The 21,495-nt window shown below is 38.2% G+C and overlaps 3 protein-coding genes across 3 annotated transcripts; 2 read left to right on the plus strand and 1 right to left on the minus strand.

Annotated features, from left to right (window-relative positions):
* Positions 1–158: 158 nt before the first annotated feature.
* Positions 159–3,390, plus strand: LOC130992004 (uncharacterized). The gene is made up of 4 exons (XM_057916451.1): positions 159–1,481; positions 1,567–2,558; positions 2,637–2,837; positions 2,920–3,390. The coding sequence occupies exons 1-4, from the start codon at positions 362–364 to the stop codon at positions 3,022–3,024; spliced, it is 2,418 nt and encodes an 805-aa protein (XP_057772434.1). The 5' UTR covers positions 159–361; the 3' UTR covers positions 3,025–3,390.
* Positions 3,391–3,977: 587 nt separating this feature from the next.
* LOC130992005 (uncharacterized) lies at positions 3,978–8,845 on the plus strand. The gene is made up of 9 exons (XM_057916452.1): positions 3,978–4,403; positions 4,908–5,112; positions 5,200–5,290; positions 5,964–6,109; positions 6,516–6,759; positions 6,842–6,946; positions 7,021–7,203; positions 7,756–7,957; positions 8,170–8,845. Exons 1-9 carry the CDS (start codon positions 4,253–4,255, stop codon positions 8,658–8,660), a joined length of 1,818 nt encoding a protein of 605 aa, XP_057772435.1. The 5' UTR covers positions 3,978–4,252; the 3' UTR covers positions 8,661–8,845.
* Positions 8,846–10,339: 1,494 nt separating this feature from the next.
* LOC130992006 (transcription factor DIVARICATA) lies at positions 10,340–12,887 on the minus strand. The gene is made up of 2 exons (XM_057916454.1): positions 11,463–12,887; positions 10,340–11,104 (listed from the first exon to the last, which is right to left on the minus strand). The coding sequence occupies exons 1-2, from the start codon at positions 11,891–11,893 to the stop codon at positions 10,615–10,617; spliced, it is 921 nt and encodes a 306-aa protein (XP_057772437.1). The 5' UTR covers positions 11,894–12,887; the 3' UTR covers positions 10,340–10,614.
* Between the last annotated feature and the right edge of the window lie 8,608 nt (positions 12,888–21,495).

Genomic DNA, 21,495 nt, shown 5'->3' on the forward strand with positions numbered 1-21,495 from the left:
CAAAATAATAATAATAATAATAATATCCCACATCTTTTGGTTGTCATTGCATGCATAGAAATAGGGGAAAACATGAGAAGCTTTGTGAATAATTGAAGAAGCCCTCAAAAAAAGGATCGAGTGATGCTACCAACCAAAAAAACATTACTATATTTTGGCCACATTTCTCGCTCCTCTCTCTTCCAATTTCTCAGCTTCCTCAATATGCTTTTCCACTATCCAAAAAACGAAAAAACGTAGAACACTTTGTTCTTTTATCTTCTAGAAAGCCAAAAAAAAAAAATTAAAAAAATTGAAAAAAAATCCATCACCTCATCTAATCCGAATTCATGAGATTCTTGATCGAGGAGAGACCAGAAACATGGTTCTCAACGCATACGATGCCAAAGTCTGCGTGTGGAAAATGATAAAGATATCGACAAAGACATGCGTGGATGTCTCCAAAAAACATCCCTACGTTACATCATGTTTCCTCTTCATGTTCCTCCTCTACATGTGTTGCCCTCTCTTCTTCTGGATCCTGATCTACTCCCTCCCGCCCGCGATCTCCACGTGGGTGGTTCTCAGCATCCGGGACGACCGGAGATGCAGGCGGGAGAGAGAGAAGGAGAGGGAGCAGAAGGAGAGGGAGAGCGGCGGAAAGATGGTGAAGAAAACCATGTTCGCGGAGGAGGCGAAGGCGAAGGGCAGGGAGAGGATGAAGAAGGCCTACTTGCGCGTGCATTCCGTGAGGCGCAGAAAGGCCAAGGAGATCGAGCGTGGATACGACTGGTGCCTTCAGGGGAAGAGGAGCGAGGCAGAGGACGAGGACGAGGACGAGGAGGAGTACGAGGAGAGCAACAACCGGGACGTGGTCGATAAGGAGGCGATCGTGGAAGAGATACGGCAGGACCAGCCCCCCGCCAGCGCCGACATCTCGGTCAGCTGCGAGATCTACCGCAACCCGGAGGTGGTGCGGAGCCTGCGGCAGCTCAAGGACGAGGAGGAGGAGGCCAGCAGCAAGGCCGCCATGGACGTCAACATAGCCGAGGCCGAGAGGAACGAGCGCCTCGAGAGCTTGATCGCGAGGCGGCGCTCCAAGAAAGTAGTGAGCAGCGCCGTGAGCAACAGGATGCCGCCCCCCAATATCGTGATACCCAAAGTGAGCTCGTGGTGCAGCCCGAGCAGGCCCGTGGCCCCGTCCTCGCCCGGCTCCGCCCCCTCGATGCTGGGGCCCACCAGGAATCCCTTCGACCTCCCCTACGACCCGCAGGAGGAGAAGCCCGACCTAACAGGGGACAGCTTCCAGCAGGAGTTCGCATCCGGGCATGGCAGAGATTTCACGTTTTGTAGGCACGAGAGCTTCAGCTTAGGCCCTTCTCTGCCCATGGATTTCTTCGAGGACCGCGACGACGCCTCCTCCATCGACGATTTCGGATTCAGGCGCCGACGCTCATCCATCGGATATCATCACTTCCCTAAGCCAGAAACTGAAGAATCAGGTAGCTATAATATAGCATCAGATAATATCATCATCATCTCCAAATTTGTTGGTTTTTTAATTAGCTTCTCTCTGTTCGGTGACAGATACGGATTTTGGTGGTACAACGGAGGCAGAATCTGATTCAAAGTCGAATATAGAGAGTGATCATCCCGACAACGATGAGATCAAGGAAGTGATCCAAGTGCATGAGAATCAAGGGCTTGGCGGCGGCGGCGGCGAGGCGAAGACGAGGGCTAATAATGCACTAGACGAGTTAAGCTTGAGCGAGGCCTCGGAGGGTTCATCCGAGGATGACAGACCGCCGGTTTGCAAGATAAACAGAGAAGCCATACTCAAATCGCTGTCTATGCGAAGAAACTCGGTGTCGGTACCAGATATCGAGATGGAGAGCAACGATCAGCTGCAAGAGAACAATCTCAGCTACGCCAACTCTGCTCTGGAGAATGCGAGCAGATTGAAGCAACAATACTTCGCCGATAAGCCTCAGAAGCGGCACGGCATGACCTTCTCCATCGCCTCCGACATGCAGGTCGAGGTCTCGGAGCTCAGCTCACCGCCGCTCACGATCGGGGAGAACATGTCCTACCAGGACGACGCCGACGGGGAGATGGAGCGCAACGCCTCCTGGGACGGCCTCGACTCCTGGGCGGGCTCGTCCCGCCTCTCCGAGGCCGAGGACAACGAGACGAGGCTGCCGCGACCAAACGAGGCCAGAAGCAAGAAATGCGAGAGCACGAGCCGGCCCAGCGATGCCTCGACCAAGATTACCGCTGAGACGACCGCCACCTCGCCGGAGTCCAGCTCCGACGAGGACTCCAGCGAGGAGCAGTCGCCTGCGGCGGAAACAGCTGCGAGCAATGAAGGCGTCCAACGCGTGGAGGGCGAAGGCAGTACTGCTCCTCCGCAGCAGCCGACTATATCGCCGAAATCGGTGCTGCAGCCGACGCTCTCCGTGGCGAGCTTCGAACACGAGGATCGTGAGGAGGTGCGGGCGGCGGAGCATTCGAGAGCATCGGCGGTGCAGTTCACAGTTGGTACCACCTCCAACGGAGCTGCAGCTGCTGAATCATCACAGGTTCGCAAAATGAAATCAGAATCATATATTTCAATCCAAAAAAATAAAAATAAAAAGTATTAAGTCTTTGATGTGCAGCGAAACAAGGACGAAAAACAAAAGCAAGTAGTGGATGGTAGCACCTCAGAAACAAGGCAGGAGAGTAGCTCATCAACATCCTTATCATCCGATGTAGAATCCAGCGACATGGATTACATGAACGACGACGCCATGATTCAACAAATCAATGCTCGACTTTCAACAAACCAACCTACTTTAAGCAGCAATCAGATAGACAAGGTGTGTATGCACATATATTTATTCCTTGAAAAATTGCTTCGATTTGGAGTTGTAACCAGCTGCGTTATGATCACTGAATTAGGGGAAGATGGCTATTGAAGAATCAACGCAATCCGAAACAAGCAGCTGTGAGGATTATGATTCTGAAGTCGAAGATGGGATGAACCATGGAGCTCAACAGCAGTGATTCCAAGTAGCAGATAAAATACAAGTTACACATTTTTTTGCAGAGGAGAAGATGAAGATAAAGATAAAGATGAAGAGATGATGAGTGTGTTTTATGTTGGAGAGATGAAATGTAACATATTTTGCAGGGGTTAGAAAAAGTTGGTGAACCCAGTTTTCAGCTTAGATAGACTGAATATATGCATAGGAGATAGATTTATACTGTGGAAATCATTAGTGTAAACATATCACAATTTCAAAGCATGTTTGATATATATATGCATGCAGCTTGAATTGGAGCTTCACCACTTATGTATTAGATTGTATTAGTATGAAGAAAGGTTTACTTTCAATCTGCCCAACAAATTAATCTTTTAAGATTTTCCAACTTAGCAAGAGTGTGATTAATTATATATGCATATGCTTATATCAAATTTATTAGTAGTATTTTTTGTTTCCTTCAATTTTCTATTGGAATTAGCAAGAGTGTGATTTATAGTTACTTTTTTATTTTTTGTTTTTGCCTATAATTTTTATTTCAATCTTTTGCCCATAATATTAATTAGAATTTGTTACATTATAATTAGTTTTTATTTTTATAGTAACTCTTTTTGAAATAAATAAACATGATGTATGGATAAGTTTGACAAAAATAATTGTGAGATGACGGGCATCTTTAAATGAAGTAATGAACTTCCTAAAAATAGTATTGTGTGATTGTCTTTCATGTTATGATATGATGTATTAAAATATGTCTTCTGACTCAAAATTTATATTCAAATACTAATTAATAAACACCTTCAAAATTAGACTATTAAAATTTTATCAGATTTAGATGTTTTATTTACCGATTTAATGGAACTAGAAAAAAAAAAGTTGTACTACATCGAAACACAAATTTTAATTAGATAATTTAGATCCCGTGGTGATGGAGCAACAACCGTTGTGAAGGATGTTGTCATAAAATAATGAAACAAAATAAAAAAATCTGTTAAGACAAAGTCGCGATTATGATGTTGTTGTAGTAGAAGAGAGAAGAAAGGGATCTCAAGTGATTTTCATTATCTGCCTCGTGCAGACTGCAGCATAGTGCTCTACGTTATTCATTGTACGATTCGGTATTGCCGTTGAAATTTTAAACCATCTCTCTTCTCTCTCTTCCGCCATTCTCACCGCGAACCAAACAATCCACTATTTCAGTTGAAAATTCCAAAGTGAAGCAAAAGATCAAGAGAATCCAATCCGAAGCGATGAACTGCATCTACAAAGACCCTTTAGCCCCAATCGAGGCAAGAATCAAGGACCTCCTCTCTCAAATGACGCTCAAGGAGAAACTCGGCCAAATGACTCAGATTGAGCGCGTCGTCGCCACCCCTTCCGCCATTAAAGACCTCTCCATAGGTCACTTTCAACTTATACTAGCACTAACTTATTTGTGGGCTGCCCCAAAGTTTCTTTTTTACTTACTTATGAATTCTTACAAATTGTTAGTATTGCCACTTTGCTTTGGATTCTTGATTTTTCCCTTCTGTTTAGTTTCCCAAGTTTGTAGGAAGAGTGTATGATGACATAGACTGCTGCTTTCCTCTATATGATCTTAGTTTTCTGAAAAATATTTGGTATTTTTAGTACTGTCTCAGTTTTCTGTAAAATATTAGGCATTTTATTATTATCTTAATTTTCTGTAAATTATTAGGTATTGTTTGGTCAAATTATTGATTGATTATGCCATTATGCACTCATGCATTGATTTTGGTTAGCTGCTTTGTCTCCGGAACTACAGATGTTTCATTCAAACTAGATTAAATTTTGAGCTCCAAAGATCTTCATATATATGACCAAGGGTTGGAATCTTTCTGCAAAGTCATACGATTTTGATTGCATTTTGTGATTGGATTGGTGCAGGGAGTATACTGAGTGTTGGTGGGAGTGGGCCTTTCGAGAACGCAAGGTCCTCAGATTGGGCGGCCATGGCGGACACCTTCCAGAAGGCTGCGCTGCAGTCACGGCTTGGGATCCCGTTGCTGTATGGGATTGACGCTGTTCATGGTAACAACAATGTCTATGGGGCTACCATTTTTCCTCATAACATAGGCCTTGGAGCTACCAGGTTGAGTTTGTGAACTAAATTCTTTGAATGCTAGCTCGATTTTATAAGCAAATAGTATTGAATTATACGTGGATTGTACACTTGTAGAGATGCTGACTTGATCCAGAGGATTGGTGCTGCAGCAGCTCTTGAAGTTAGGGCAAGCGGAATTCACTACACTTTTGCTCCATGTGTTGCTGTGAGTTTGTATTTTACTGCGTCTTTCATTTTCTAAAACTGATTGATAAATTTATATTTGAAGAGAAATAAATGTATACCTCATAGTTTTCTGCGTGGAGGCTGTGTTCATAGCCGTTTATGTTTACTTACATTTAAATAGTACACTGCATTTGGATGTGGGCTTAACTGAAAAGATTGAAAAGGAAAAACAAGTGAACGAAAATCAATTTCTTTGTCTTAACAGTGTAACATGATAAAAATAGTTGATAAAATTGGCACTAGCTGAAGAGGACTAGAAAGGAAGAACGATGTTATTGAGTATCATTAGAAGTTAATTAATCCAGATTCATTAGATACAAAAATATCTCTCATATAGCAGTTTATACAAGTTTTACCCTTGTCTGCTTTATGAGACCTACACAAGCAAAATACTCCCTTTTTTCAGTAAAATCGAAGGTCTTGTGAAGTACAGAGACACCGAATCTCGTTTCCATTTATCTTAACTGACTCAGATGCAAACAGAATCATGAATGTTGTGGTATAACTAGAGTCGATAAACTGTCAGACACTAACATAATATGTTTGTTGAGTTGCTGGTGAACCTTAGTTCGCCTCTTTTCTTCTCTTTTGCCTGCTTTATGTTATGTCTTATTTCTTTGCCATGTCGTCATAAATTAAGATTATGCAAACAGGTTTCTAGAGATCCTAGATGGGGAAGATGCTATGAAAGTTTTGGTGAAGACCCTCAGATTGTTAAGATGATGACTTCGATGGTCACGGGCTTGCAAGGACAACCTCCCCAAGGATACCCAAGCGGCTATCCCTTCGTTGCTGGAAGGTAGAAACCACTTGAAAATGCACCTTTTGCAAAAAAATCTTATTGTTAACAACTTTCACACATGCAACGGCAACTGTAGCTAACAGATTACAATGCGTCTACAGACAGGATCACACGAAAACAATCAAATGAACTGGCGGGACCAACTTTTGTAGAATAAGGATTATACATAGCTTAGTCAAAAGAATGCAAGTTTTGGTAAATAAACACAAAATAGCAGTATTGATCCGTACGGACCCTACCTAATGAATAACCAGTGAAATTTTGATAACTCAGTAGTCGACATATTCTAGAGAGCTTATAGGCCTGCCGTATATTCATTCTTTAAATGCTTTCTCCATAATCCGTGTAGTTCAAAATTCCCTTTATCTGGATTGTTTGACTGATGAGAATATTTAACTTACAGAGAAAATGTTGTTGCATGTGCAAAGCATTTTGTAGGAGACGGTGGCACCAGGAATGGCATTAACGAGGGAGATACTATATCATCATATGACGAACTGGAGAGAATTCACATGGCTCCTTACCTTGATTGCATCGCTCGAGGAGTATGCACTATCATGGCATCCTACTCTAGCTGGAATGGGACCAAGCTACACAGTAGCCGTTTCCTTCTTACCGAAATTTTGAAAGAAAAGCTCGGATTCAAGGTAAGCCGCCTATACGGATCCAGAAAACGATCCCACTCTATGCTATATCCTCAATCCAAATGTCTGCTCTTTCTTCTTGTAGGGGTTTATCATTTCCGACTCCGAAGGCCTCGACAGGCTATCCAGTCCTCATGGATCCAACTACCAGCAGAGTGTTCTTTCAGCAATCACTGCAGGAATCGATATGGTAAAGAATCACTGCTTGTTGAACAATTTCAAGCTTATTTGTCCTGAACATAATCCCCTTTACTGTCTCGACAGGTGATGGTTCCTTTCCGGTATCAATTATTTCTGGCGGATTTGCTGCATTTGGTGGAGTCTGGGAAAATACCAATCACCAGAATCGATGATGCAGTCGAAAGAATTCTCAGAGTAAAATTCGCCTCTGGCCTCTTCGAACATCCCCTGAGTGATGGATCGTTTTTGGGTACAGTCAGATGTGAGGTGAGCTTTTTAAAACTTGTGGCAGTGTGCATCAATAATGCAGTCGGATATTGAAAAAATGGATAACCCTCTTGTCCAAATTATAGGTACCATGATTTTGGTCAAATTACAATTAAAATTCTAAATCTCAAACATTCTCTATCAAACAAAAACCTTAGATAATATAAACACCACAAGTCTTTTTAGCCATATAAAATCCTAAATGTCCAAATCCAAAATCAGTTTGTGGCTCTATTATTGGATTTACACCTAGATTTGAACCATCATTTTCAGTTGCATTAGATCTTGGAAATCTAGTGGTTGGTTAGTTGATAATGTGCTGTAGCACAACAAAATCTAAGATAACTTGATACATACATTAGAACAACTTAGAATTATGTCTAGTTATCTACACTGTTTTCTAGCTAAAATGATATCGCTGAGCTCGGCTGTATCTTTGAAAAGCAGTTTTTGTTTTTTCTCTTTTCCTCCAGTCTTCCTTGGTTGCAGAGACTAGTATTTTACAATTTTTCCCTTGAAAGGGAACCACTAATACATGGATCATTATGTCAGCAACACAAGCAACTAGCACGTGAAGCAGTTCGCAAATCCTTAGTCCTGTTGAAGAACGGTAAAGATTCAAAGAAGCCGTTTCTTCCACTGGACCGAAACGCTAAAAGAATTCTTGTGGTCGGAAGGCATGCTGACGATCTGGGATATCAATGTGGCGGGTGGACAGCGACTTGGGAGGGAAAGAGCGGCAGAATAACCACTGGTAAGTTATCTCGATCATCGGGGCACAGACAATATAACATATAGTTATTATGTGCTGTTTTTCAGAACACAAGGTCTGCTTCTGTTGATCTCCTAAGCTTATGGCATGAATTGCTGGTCATGTCGATTTCTCTCGACTTTGTGCTTATTATCCGACTCGTGTTATTTCATCATGTTTTCTAGAATTCTAACGAGGAGTTGGGAATACGACAGGCACTACAATTTTGGAAGCTATAAGAGAAATTGCTGGGGCCAAAACAGAGGTCATATATGAAGAAAATCCATCTGGAGCCATAGATGGGAGAGAATATTCCTTCGCCATCGTTGTCGTTGGCGAGGGTCCGTACGTGGAATCTGGCGGCGACAGTTCAGACCTCAAGATTCACTTCAACGGAACCGAACTTGCCAGTGCCGTTGCTGATCAAGTCCCCACATTGGTGATCTTGATATCCGGCAGGCCTGTGACTATAGAGCAACGGCTCTTGAATAAAGTGCACGCTCTCGTTGCTGCGTGGCTGCCCGGCAGCGAAGGGAGTGGAGTCGTGGACGTCATCTTCGGAGATCACGAGTTCCAAGGAAGGCTCCCGATGACCTGGTTTAAGGACGTCGCGCAGCTCCCCATGCACACGGAGAGCAACTCGTACGACCCTCTGTTTCCGGTCGGGTACGGCTTGACGAGCAGCAACGATGCTCTCAAGGACTAAATGCTCATTGTTTTGCATTTTAGTTAGTCTCATTATCATTATAGGTTATATCGGCTTAATCCTTTTCAACCTTATTGCTTGTGTTAGGGCTTCGAAAATTTACAGAATGCTGTGAAATCGCCACATCATGCAGTGTAAATCGAGTCTAAACGAGCTTTCAATAATTAAATTTCTTCTCATGCTAATGCTAATGCTACCCTTTTTTCTATAAATTCCAAATATTTCTTATTTTGATCTTTATAATCACCAAAAGCGTAGCCACAAGAGAGAAGCGTGAATGCATACGTTCCTTCATATTTAAGTTATATACTCTTTATGTCTCCTTGATTTATGACAAAAGATGTCAATCATGCATTTTTCTTCTTGTTATTGTATGAAAACCAATTAACATCAAGAATAGGCCACTACCCTACACAACTCACCCACCCCACCCAAAAATCAAAGGGCAAATATGGTCTTTACTTCGATTCATTATAGCAACAAGAATCAGAATATAAAGCCAAGAATAGAGATAAAAACCAATTGGATAACCGAAAGTTTAAGGTTCTAGTACTATTTATGTGGTTGGAACTGGTTAAGTAGATAATATTTTGGAATAAAGTTGCTTACTTTCTGCTGCAACTTGTTCAAATTCTTCTTTTTTTTCTTCGTATACATGTATATACATATTGAAATAGGGAAGATTAGCTGCTCTAATATACACGTTCGACGCGAGAACAATTTAAAGTCGAGACAAGAGTTAGACTATTTCTCGCATATCGGGAGAAGGTTTAGGTTTTCCAATCCCTTGAGACAAATGTATGACCCTAGTGCCACGTGTGTGGTAATCAAGATTGTTTTGACTTTTATTTGTTGTGATAATAAAATTAGTGCAGGTGCAGGGGATAGAATATGGTAGCCATTTCATCTCATTGTGAGGGAAAAAGTAAAAAGGGGTTATTCTGTAAAATGTTCGTTTCAGATTTCATTGAATTATTTGGTTTTGTCCTAGTACTGAATATACCATCTCAACTTGTGGCCAGTATCTTGGGAGTTAAATTCAAAAGTGGGTTCGCCCACAAATAAATATCACACCAATATATGCAAAATGTGTAAAAAGATATTTCAACTCTTTCCGTACCCTATGGAAACCAAGTGAATAATAGACCAAAAAGAAAGAGATGATCAAATATAATACTAATGTGATAATCAATCTAGAATCTTATCACTCAAAGGAACCATCCTCTTGAGAAAGATTTCAAACAAGTTTTCTTAAATTTTTTTTTGGTGGAGAAAAATGAAGTGCAACTGATTCTTGGGAATATTGGAATGCACACTCAGCTTCTACTGAAAAGCTTGCATTCAAGTCAAATCCAGCATGGCCAAGAACAGTAGTTTTATGCCTTATTTTTTGGTGTGTGTGTGTTTGTGTGTACTGTGCCAAAATCTAAGGTATGGTTTCTGAGTCAGCCAAATTTGAAATCTGAGATCCCATTAACACGTTTTATCTCCGAGTATATACCACTACCCTCCAACAGTGTAGGCTCGTATGAGCTCAACCCGAGAAAACGAGGCGTTGGTGAGATACGAACCTAACCCGACCTCAACCATGAGGCGTTGGTGTGATACGAACCGAACCAAACCGAACCTGACTCAACCGAGTAGGTGGATTTTGTTTTTGTGAAGTTGATCTGATCATATGGCAAAATGGACTAATAGAATTCCTTCCATGATGGCTTGATCTTTTTTAAATACAAGGAGTATCACATGAAGATTGTTTACTTTCAATCTCTGGCATTTTGAGATATTTATATATATAACTCTCTTTTTTTTTTCATACCTAGCAGCAGTGTCTACCTCAAATGCCAAATCACATATTCACAAAAAGGGAAAATCAAGAAAAATCACAAACAAAGCTAAGCTTTTAGGCTAAAATGTTAACTATGCCTTTCTCAAACCAACAAGAACAAATGCATTATGCATTGGGGTAGTGCAGCTCCGGCTGCATTTGAAACACCGCGTTTTGGGAGCCCATGAAGGCGTCGTGCACCACGCCCCGTTGCAGATGGTGGCCGTGCATCTTGTGGCCGAACGAGGCGATGCCGTAAGGCGGGGAGGAGAACATGTTCCCATGGCAAAGTGAGCTGAACCCCATGACTGCCTCATTGCTGGCCTGGCTCCACTGGTAGTTGGGGAGCTTCTCCAACTGCGGTGCCAGAACGGAGGGCTGCTCCGGCGAGGGCTGCTTCTTCCTCTCCGGCGAAGGCGCCTGGTGGTCGTTGAGGTTCACCGTTGTGATGTCGTGAATGCTGGCTCGCCGTTTGTCCTTCCCACCGGAGAGCTGCCGGATGAAGTATTTTTGGGCGTGGCTAGCTACTTGTGTTGGAGTTCTTGTGATCACAAAATTCCTAGATATGTTTCTCCAATCGCCTTTTCCGTACTTCTTCAGCCCCATCAAGAACAATCTGTGGTGCAAAATCATTCAAGAATTGTGTCAAAAACATAACATATTCTGCCAAAAAGGATAAATGATCAATACACAAACAAATTCATTCAATTCAAGAAATTGTGTCAAGCATAACATTTTTTCATAATCTTTGCAAAAATTTGATCTTGAAATGAAATCTTTAGCCAAGTTTCTCCATCCAAATGACTAAAACCAATCAATATATCTTGCAAAAACATTGAACTCGAAATTAAATGTTCTCTCAAGTTTCCATCAAAATGATTAAGCCAAGTTGCAATTAAATACATAACCAAATAATGGAGCAGTAGTAGTTAAATAAAGATTGAAACAAACACAATACATAAAGAAAAACTCACTTGTGCTCCTCCTCTGTCCAAGGCACACCCTTCTTCCTTTCCTGCTCCGACGGCCTCCCCGGCGGCGGCGCCTTCCTTCCGGCGGCGAAGGAGTGCTTAAAGCCGTCGTATCCATGGGCGGCGCTGCCCCATTCAAGCGTAAAAGGAGACGAGGTGGTGTAGCCAGGAACAGGGATGAGGCCTGCCTCAATACTACTCACATCATCTTCCAATTCTTTATACTGCCTAATCACATCGCCGACGGTCTTTCCGGGCACCATCGCCGCCACCTTCTGCCAGCGGTCGGGGGTGTTCTCGTCGAACAATGCGAGGGCATTCTCGAAGAGCTTGTTCTCGGCGGCGGTCCACCGCGTGCTCCTGCTCTCGTCAAGCAGCCAGCTTGAATTCGAAAAATACGAGCTTGGTGATAAGATCTCCATGTCCCACCTCATCAAACTTGCATCACTTGAGATAGAGAGAAATGCAGAGAGGTGGGAAGCTTGAGAATGGGCATAAGTCAGTGTTAAATCAGGGAAGCATTTCGGAATCAGAATACCTTTTTCCTCAACGCCCACCTCTCACTTAGAGGAATCTCAAAAAGGGAAAAACAAAAAAGAAAAGAAAATAAATAAACCCACTTTTTTAAAAAATCAATGAAAAATCCTCTCAACTTGGACTAATCCTAAAGATTATAGCAAATTGAAATTTCCTCGAATTTCAGTGACTAAAACCCTTCATTAAGATCTGGAAACACCCAGGAAAACAAAATCTTGAAAGCAAGAAAAAATTATAGGAAAATGACAGACAGAAATTTGATTGATGCGAGCAAAAGGGATTTTTTATGCTGCTGATGTATATACTAATTTGGCAACAAAGAAAACCTGAAGCTTGCAAAAAGAGAAGGGACAGTTAGAGAAGAAGAAGCTGAAGAGGAACCGTGACAGCCTGAAAAAGCTGGGTGATGGAAACTCTCGATGAGAGAGACAGAAACTCTGAATTTTTGAGAGAGAGAGAGAGAGGGGAAGAGGGGTTATAGGATTTTGTGAGGAGAAGAAAAATAAAAAAGTTGGAAAAAGGCTTCTGCTTTCTTGCTTTTTTCTCTCCTCCTTGATGTAAGAGCAGCAAACAAAAGAGAGAAAGAGCAAGAAAAAGGGAATAGAAAGAGAGAGAAAGAGAGCAATCTATTTAGCAAGCCTTCAAAAAATGAATCTCAATTCACCCTGCCACCATAACATACACACAGAGAGAGAGGGAGGAGAGAGAGAGAGAGAGATCTGGCAAGAGAGCCAACAACAGAGAAAGGGAGGGGAGGGGGGTGGGTGGAGGGGGGTAGTGGAAGGTGGTGAAGTTTGATTGGATGAAATGTGTTTGTGGATACTGCAACTTATGAAAAAGGTATCATATTATAATGCACACTGCTCCTGTCTCTTTTTTATTAGAAAAGAATAATCAAAGCTGAGAAATACTATTTTTTCTTTATTTATTTCAATTCATTTTATTTTTTATTATTAATAAATTTGGGTAGTATGGGCTGGCAACTCATGATGGTCCATGAATGGAACCTCAAATTCAATAGGTTGTCCTTCAATGACAATGGTCAAAATCTCATTCAACTATAATGCATACCACTAAGTTTTTATTGTTCAATTTTAATTTGGACTTTGCACCGCCATACATGCTGCATTTGCAGCCTACGTTATTTAATCATATCTACTAGTATTTGTTTGCACTAACTAATATATGTGTTGGTGTTGGTGTAATTAATATTTATGAATTTTCACTATTTTAAAAGGTATAAAATGGAATTACATCAATAACTTGTGCTTGTTTTCATGAAAATTAATGTTACTTAGAGGATTTATGCTATTTGATAATACCTTGGCTAAAAAGCTTCTATTATAATTTTTGGAGTTAGTGTAATAATACTTGTTCCATTCTTGAACAAGTAATTGTCTCCATTCATTTTAAAATAAGTGTCCTATTTTATGTCAAACTTCTTCTCATATTATCTTTGTTATTGCTATCTTTTTTCATGCAATAATTACAAATAGAAAGAATACATTGAGTTCACTTTATGATTAAGTACAGTTGTAATGAAGTGGTAAATTGAAAGTTAAAGGAATGATAGGTAGTGTAAATGGATAGAGACTCATTAAATCTGTCTCTTGCTTTGATCAATGACCATTTGTTGTCACTTGTCAACAGGTGAATGCCCAGCCAATCATGTTTGTTGCAATCCTAGTCAACTAACTACTGATTAAGGTTAAGATTGACTTATCTAATATTTTAATATTAATATACTTGATAATTATATCATTAAGCTAAACTAATTGTGATTTTAAACCATGAACTTTCTTATCTAAAGTCAACAAGGGCTTAAAAACTGTATAAACCCAAACGTCTCAGCAATTTTGCATATTTCAATGCAAGCGGATTTCATTTCACGTTTCTTATTTATTTTTATAATAAGATTTAGAGTCATTGATTCGTTGATTCATTGATAATTCAAATGGGATGGAATCGAGATAGTCAGTTCGAGTCCATATGAGTTAAAATTTCAGAACAAAAATTAAGAGTAAAAAAGAAGCTATGTGTGTTCTCATAAAATAAATAGGACATAATTAAAGGGTTCATCCGTTCATATCACTTTTTAGATATAAAATTTGTAAGATATAGAGCATTAGGGGTGTCTAAACGGGACGGGTCGGGTACCCTACCCGAAATTTGCGGGTACCCGACCCCGGATTTTGCTCAAATAATAGTCCCGATACCCGCCCCGCCATACACGTCGGGTACCCTAATACCCGACGCGGGTACCCGGCGCGGGTATTAGGGTACCCGCATACCCGGTCGATTTTCAATTTTTCCTTCTTTTTTTTTTCTCTCTCCCTCTTTATTTTTCCATCAATTAATTCAATCCTTACCTAATTCCCACTATTTAATTTCAACTCTAATTTATCATTGGTTAATCAATCAATAAATGGTCATGGATATTGGATAGTTTCTTCAGCTTTCTAGTTTCTACGAATTAATAGCAGATTAATTGAAAAAGATTGCATATTTGCTTGCATTTGCAATTTTACATGATCTTTAAAATTTTCACAAATCAATACTCTGCGTGTGCCAATGATTCCATAAACCCCATATTACATTTTTTGACTTTTAGTCTCTAAACGCCATTAGCATTTAGCAACATGATATGATAGAAATTTTCACGTCTGTTTGTAAGTTCAGTGAAGTAGTGATTTAGAGTAAAATTTTTAGTTTTACAAATTACTATTATTAAAAATTAATATATAAAAATATAAAATTTATATTATATTAATATATAGATGCGGGTATCCGGGTATACCCGAGACCCGCAAAATTTCACCTTCTGATTCCCGACCCCGACCCGATTCCCGTTTATTTCGGGTATCGGGTACCCGGTACCCGGTCGGGTATCGGGTTCGGGACGGGTAACCCGATACCCGCATCCCGTTTAGACACCCCTATAGAGCATCCTTCCATATTAATAGAACAAGTAATGAATTGATTTAGTTTTCAATTTAAATACTGTCCGTTTTTTTTTTTTCATGCAGAATAATTGCATTGGCAATTATAAAATTACTAGCATTTGCACTCGTGCAACGCACGAAAAATATTTATATATTTTATTATATATAAAATTGATTATCATTTGGTTATTATATATAAAATTCTAAGATAAATATATTTAACTTTAGTATAAAAATAATAAAGAATAATTCATATTAATAAAAAAAATGATATTGTGAAAAAAGAAAATAATATAAGTTAAAAGATAATTGAAAAAAAATAGATTTATTCAAAAAAAAGAGGAGAGAGGAGAGAGAATTTTCTTAAGTTTTAAATTTTTAATCTTTAAATAAATATAATTTTTATATTTTAAATCCAATATTTACATAACATATATCAAATTAAAGCACTTGTCATGATCTTTAATTTAATATGCATATCAAATATTTTATAATTAGTCGAATTTCACATTTAAAAAAATAGAAAAATAAGAAGTTAAAGAAAAAAAATGTATAGCTTATAAATAAATCTTAAATTTTATTCTAATTATAAAATTGCCACTCAATTTGAAATTGATTTGAAATTGAAAACTCTCAGTATAGATGTGAAACTAATATTTGAATAAAAAATAACGACATGAAATTTAATGTCAGTGGTACAATCATCTCGGATTTTTTTAAAAGAATTATAAGAGGTCCATTATATAATCAAATAAGCCATCCGCACACAGTGGAAACCTCTACACCACACAAAGATGATAAAATAACCACACACAAGTGGGATCACTACCCACACAAAGATGGAAAAACTACCCGCACTCGGGCAGGATTGAACCTAAGGCCTCTTACGGAGAATATTATTTGAGTGCATCAATTTTATCATTTAAGCTAGGCATCATTGGCACAATCGGCTCAGATTTAAAACGCGACTATTGGATCTAAAGAAAATATCTCAATTTAATTTAAAACAAGATCAAAATATTGAGTAGTTTGCTGTGAATATATATAGTATGTTTTTTTTTTACAAATTGGGAGAAACTTGGATCATGCAGGAAAGTACTCCCTCCGTCCCAATAATGTTGTCCCATTTCTTTTGGGCACGGAGATTAAGGAGTGTAAAATTAGTGTAGTAAAATAGAGGTCCCACATGTTCAAGAAAAAGTAAGTATAGCTTAACCCCTTCCCAAACATGTGTCTCTCTCGGCGGCCGGCGACACCAAACACTAAGCAGAAGCTGCGCGGCCGGCGAGAAACATGAATTCAAGGAACGCAGCAAATTCAGCAAATTCATAGCTTAACCTCTTCCTAATTCGTGTGTTGAGAAACATGAATTCAACAAAAAATAAATTCAAGAAACGCAACAAATTCAGCAAATTCAGCAGCAAGATTTTTCATTTCCGGCGAGAAACATGAATTCAACAAAAATAAATTCAAGGAGAACTAATCAACACTCTGCAAATTCAGTAAACAAGAAAAAGAAAACCAATTCAAGAAATGCAGTAAATTCAAGAACAGAAAAACAAAATCCCTAATTTATATCCCCTTCTATCCCTCTTCTTTAGTTCCTAAATTCCAGACAAGATTCGCCACTCACCACCACTTCTGAGAAAAATAGAGTAGGAGAGGCGAAGCACCATGAATGGTGGAGGAGAGAAGAGGCGACTTGACGGCGATAGGCGGCGTGAGAAGAGGGGCAAGAGGCGGAGGGCGCTCTCCGCTGTCACTACAACGAGTCCGACAAGCCCTAATTTCTGGGGGAAGGGGGGAGGCGGCGGCGGCGGCGGCGGCTGAACAGATGGGGAAGAGGGAGGCGGCGCCCGCGGAACAGAGGGGAAGCGGATTTACAGATGGGGAAGGTGGGAGGCGGCGCCGGTGGAACAGAGGGAAAGCAGATTTACAGTTGGGGAAGGTGGGAGGCGGCGCCGGCGGAACAGAGGGGCAGCGGCGCCGGTGGATTTGCAGAGGGAAATGGTGGAGTGAATTTAGAGAGGGAGAATGGGGGAGATGGTAGGGAGAGAGAAATAGCGAGCAGATATGAATTAGAGAGAGAGAGAGATAAATTAGGGTTTAGAGGGGAGAATTAATTAGGATAGTGTTTAATTAGAAATTAGTTAGTTCCTAAAATTTTCCAAAAAAGGAAATGGGACAAGATTATTGGGACAACCCAAAAAGGAAAGTGGGACAAGATTATTGGGACGGAGGGAGTAATTTCCAAAAGACAAAATCATACTCCATTTTACCCAATATGCATAGAATGGTGCAGTAAATGCACACGTTGAGGACGAAATGAAGCATAAAAGGCAAAAGATTTAACCGTTTGTGGTTGAAAGCATGGACCCAGAAAACTAGCCGCCAAAGTAGGGTACAGATCAAATGTCCATTTCGACTATGGAATTTTGGGACCATAGCCTACACCCCTCTACCTTTCATTGCTCGCTAGTATTTCTTTTTCCACATTTTTAAATAATACTATAATCCTATGCTCCTATATCGATGTACGTCGTCAATGATATTCATAATTTATTTGAGGGTTGATTGCGGAAGTAATTTAATGTTTGTTCGTATTTGCAATGCTTCATATAAATTCTTTGATTAACAAAGATATAGTTATTTTAGTTGTATATGTTAGAAAATTTTGATTGAAAAGTTAAGAATGTTGATCGTGTAAAAATTGCGAACTCGGATGGATGATATGTTAATTCTGGCCATTAATCATTTATTTAATAAGTATAATTATAAAAATATGATTTTTTTGTGTTGATTATTTTACTATTAGCCTTGAAACTTTGCGGATTAGAATTAGATAATTCGTAGTATATGTGTTTCAGCTGTAATAATTAAGACCAAAACTTCATTATATATAAACTGTATCAATACACGAAAGATTCAATTAAATAATATTTTCAGAGAAAAATCTAAACTCTCCTCGTCCTGTGTTCTTTGATAGATTAATATAAGAGTGAAAATTTAAAATGTCTTATTTCTTAAGTTTTATAGTGAAAATGTCTTCTTTTATAAACATAAGCATTTTATGCCCTATTCTTTAAATACCCTTTGATTTGATGGGTTTGCTTGATTTTCTGTAAAAGTCTTATATATTTGATCGATTTGACAGCTATCACTTATCAGTCATAAAAGTCAACGATTTGACAGTATCAGTCAAGAATACATATGAACGATGGGTGGCTAGATCATGTGTCCGTCCGGGCGGACACATAATTTCACCGGGCGGACACATGATTTTATCGGTCGCACACATGATCTGGGTGGCAAATTATGTGTCCGTCCGGTGAAATCATGTGTCCGCCCATGTGTCCGACCGATAAAATCATGTGTCCGGCCGGTAAAATTATGTGTCCGCCCGATCGGACACATAATCTAGCCACCCACCGGTCATATGTACTCTTCACTGATAGCTGTCAAATCGTTGACTTTTATGACTGGTGGCTGTCAAATCGGTCAAATGTGTAAGACTTTCACAAAAAATCAAGCAAACCCATCAACATCAAAAGGTAAAATAGGTACTTCACATAATTAGGGCATAAAATGCTTTGTATGATAATTTAAGGTATTTTTTCAAAAAAATTTAAGGAAGTGAGCATTTTTACCTATTATAACACTTAAAATATTATCTCATTATGGCTCCACATCAATCAAAGTATTTCCTCTAATTTTTGTATAGTTTCATGACAAATGTGCCGTTTTAGACTTGATCATTCTTGATTAGTTTTTATAATCGTTTATGATCTCTAGTCATTTATTTAGAAGTATAATTCCGTATTTAATTAAATTGTTTACTGATTATTCTCAATCTCATATTTTCAGGAGAATAATATCTCAAATTAAGTGAATATGACTCACAAATTAATACTCTCTTCATCTCATTGATAATAACTCACTTTTCTTTTTCGTCTATCTCATCAATAATGGTATGTTTCAAAAAGAAAAACCACGCACATTCTCTTACAAAAAATTGTGGGTTCCATCACTTTTATCATTTAAACACTTTTCTTTTTAATAATCGTGTCGAACAATAATGAGTCATTATTAATTGGACGAAGGGGGTATAATAAAATAGAGTTACCCTTTTAATAGCAATTTTCTGGAAATATAACATATTTTTAAATTTGACATATTAGTATATATTTAAATATAAATTGGGTTGTAGCATTAGCAAGTGAAAAAAGTAGTGAAATTAATGCTTATTTTATATCTAGTACACATTACACAGTAACACAACGAGTTTCAGGGTGTATTGGATTGAGATTCTGTAGGATTTTAAAGGATTTTGAAAGTCTGGGTGTATTCAATCCAGACTTTTAAAAGTCATTTAAAATCTAGAGGTATTCAATCCAAATTTTTTAAAGTCTTTTAGAATTCAGAGGTATTCAAACTAGACTTTTTAAAGTCTTTTAAAATCAAGTGGTATTCAACATTTAATGGATTTTAACAATCCATGAATTCTGATGGATTTGTCAAAAAAAAAATACAAATGACGAAATTTGAGCTTCAAATTTGAGATTTCGATAAATTCCTCTAAACTCCACGCGACTCCACGAGGAGTCTATGAATTTCGAAAGTCCTATAAAATCATACAGAATCTCAATCTAATACACTATCATCGCGATTGTCCGTCACCAAAAATGTTGAAATGTTGATTTGATCTAACTTTCACACTACAATACATTATTGAGTACTCGTGTATCAAAGTCAAAATACACTTTATTTAGGGTTATTATAACAAAATAATATGAACTTTGAGTCCATAGTGACTTCAAGCCCAAATTTATGAAACTTATAAATATAATTTGTATTTATCTCCATTAGTCAATTTATAATCCGAGTCAAAATTTTACATTAATTGAATATTGAAGCGATTTTTTTGTTAAGTTTTTTATTAAAAAATAACTACAATATAGATACAGTAAAATAGCTAAATTCTTTTTTAATTTTACAAAACTAAATAAATTACTCTCTCCGTCCCGCGAATCTTGAGTCAATTCTTTTCAGCACGGAAATTAAGAAAATAGTATTTGTTTGTTAAGTGTGGTGGGTGAAAAAGTGAAAAGGTGAATATAGGAGAATTTTTTTGCCAAAAAAAGAAATGACTCAAGATTCGTGGGACAGCCGAAAAAGGAAAGTGACTCAAGATTCGTGGGATGGAGGGAATATTTTTTATTTAAATAATTTATAACTAGTCATAATGTGATTACATAACACCACTATTATAAAAAAGAGCGATACAATCACATTATGACTGCTCACAAACTAGCAAATAGCAAGAGAAAAAAATGATTTATTTAATTTATTTAAAAAATATATATTTAGTTATTGTACTGTATTTTTTATATTGTAATTATTCGTTTGGTAATTAGTTAAATAGATACAATATAGACAATACTGTAAAATAACTATTATTTTTATTAAAAATAAATATTTTTTTCCTTTTAATTAATTTACGAGTTTACAATGTAGTCACATAAAATTTATTGCATTAAAATTGAGGACAAGACAAACGTTTTCAAGTGTTATTAACCTTAATTAATAAGATTCTACTACATCACGGATGACCGTCCCTACTTTTTATTGGTCATCTTAATTATTTAAAATTTTACTATTCCTATCTTCTCGGTGAAATTAAATTAAACGTTAATAGCCCTCGAAGTTTACACAAATTCTGCTCCAACAACAGTGGACCCAATCAGCGCGCCTGCTGCAATTGTAATATGACACGCTAGACGGGTGCATTAGACCATGTTACAGATGATAAATGTCATATATACTTTTCCTATTTTTTTTTTTCTTTTTGACATTGTTCGTTAGTGGGAAGAGGGGTGAGAGAATAATGCGAACCCCCAACGCGTTTCTGGCGCGTGTGTCACAGGCGGGCATTTCTACTATTTTTAGTTGAGGAAAGAGAAAGACGTACTTTAATTGTTGATGATTTTTTTTTTTTTTTTTGAGTTTGTGAGTGGTTATTTAAAAAAAAAATGTACTCCCTCCATACCTCAAACATCTTTTTTCTTTTTTTATTTTGATCCGTTCACAAAACATCTTTATAATCTACTTTTGAAAATAATTACATTCACTATTACACTTACAATTTTACATTTTATATGATTCATTCTTCACTCATCAAATACACAATTACTATCTTTTATTAAAACCTATACCACCCTCTTAGAAAGATGTTTGGGGAGGGGGGAGTATCATACAATCGGACAATGTTTATGTTCAAATTTCATTTTTTTATAGAGGAAGAAATATTACTATTACACAAATACTCGTGTGCAACGGTTGCACCATGCAATTGGTTTCCAGAATGACACTATTTCATTCAGGAAATGACACATGAACATTTATATATTGAAGTAGTGTCGTTAATAAATTTTTACATTTTGTGAAACCAATATAATTTGGGATGTACAAGAATAATTATAATTGCAAAGTTTGAATTTAAAATACTTGAAGTGTGTGTGCATACATAGTACTATATTCAATAGTTTCAGTCTTTTAAA

This window comes from Salvia miltiorrhiza, chromosome 7 (genome assembly GCF_028751815.1).
Source record: "Salvia miltiorrhiza cultivar Shanhuang (shh) chromosome 7, IMPLAD_Smil_shh, whole genome shotgun sequence".
Classification (NCBI taxonomy): domain Eukaryota; kingdom Viridiplantae; phylum Streptophyta; class Magnoliopsida; order Lamiales; family Lamiaceae; genus Salvia; species Salvia miltiorrhiza.

Bases quoted from the DNA above. Each gene is read 5' to 3' on its own strand.
- LOC130992004 (XM_057916451.1), top strand. From the start codon at position 362: ATGGTTCTCAACGCATACGATGCCAAAGTCTGCGTGTGGAAAATGATA. The intron at 1,482-1,566 runs GTAGCTATAATA...GTTCGGTGACAG, and splicing joins GCCAGAAACTGAAGAATCAG to ATACGGATTTTGGTGGTACA. The intron at 2,559-2,636 runs GTTCGCAAAATG...TTTGATGTGCAG, and splicing joins CAGCTGCTGAATCATCACAG to CGAAACAAGGACGAAAAACA.
- LOC130992005 (XM_057916452.1), top strand. From the start codon at position 4,253: ATGAACTGCATCTACAAAGACCCTTTAGCCCCAATCGAGGCAAGAATC. The intron at 6,110-6,515 runs GTAGAAACCACT...TTTAACTTACAG, and splicing joins TATCCCTTCGTTGCTGGAAG to AGAAAATGTTGTTGCATGTG. The intron at 6,760-6,841 runs GTAAGCCGCCTA...TTCTTCTTGTAG, and splicing joins AAGAAAAGCTCGGATTCAAG to GGGTTTATCATTTCCGACTC.
- LOC130992006 (XM_057916454.1), bottom strand. From the start codon at position 11,893: ATGAGGTGGGACATGGAGATCTTATCACCAAGCTCGTATTTTTCGAAT. The intron at 11,105-11,462 runs GTGAGTTTTTCT...TTTGCACCACAG, and splicing joins TGGACAGAGGAGGAGCACAA to ATTGTTCTTGATGGGGCTGA.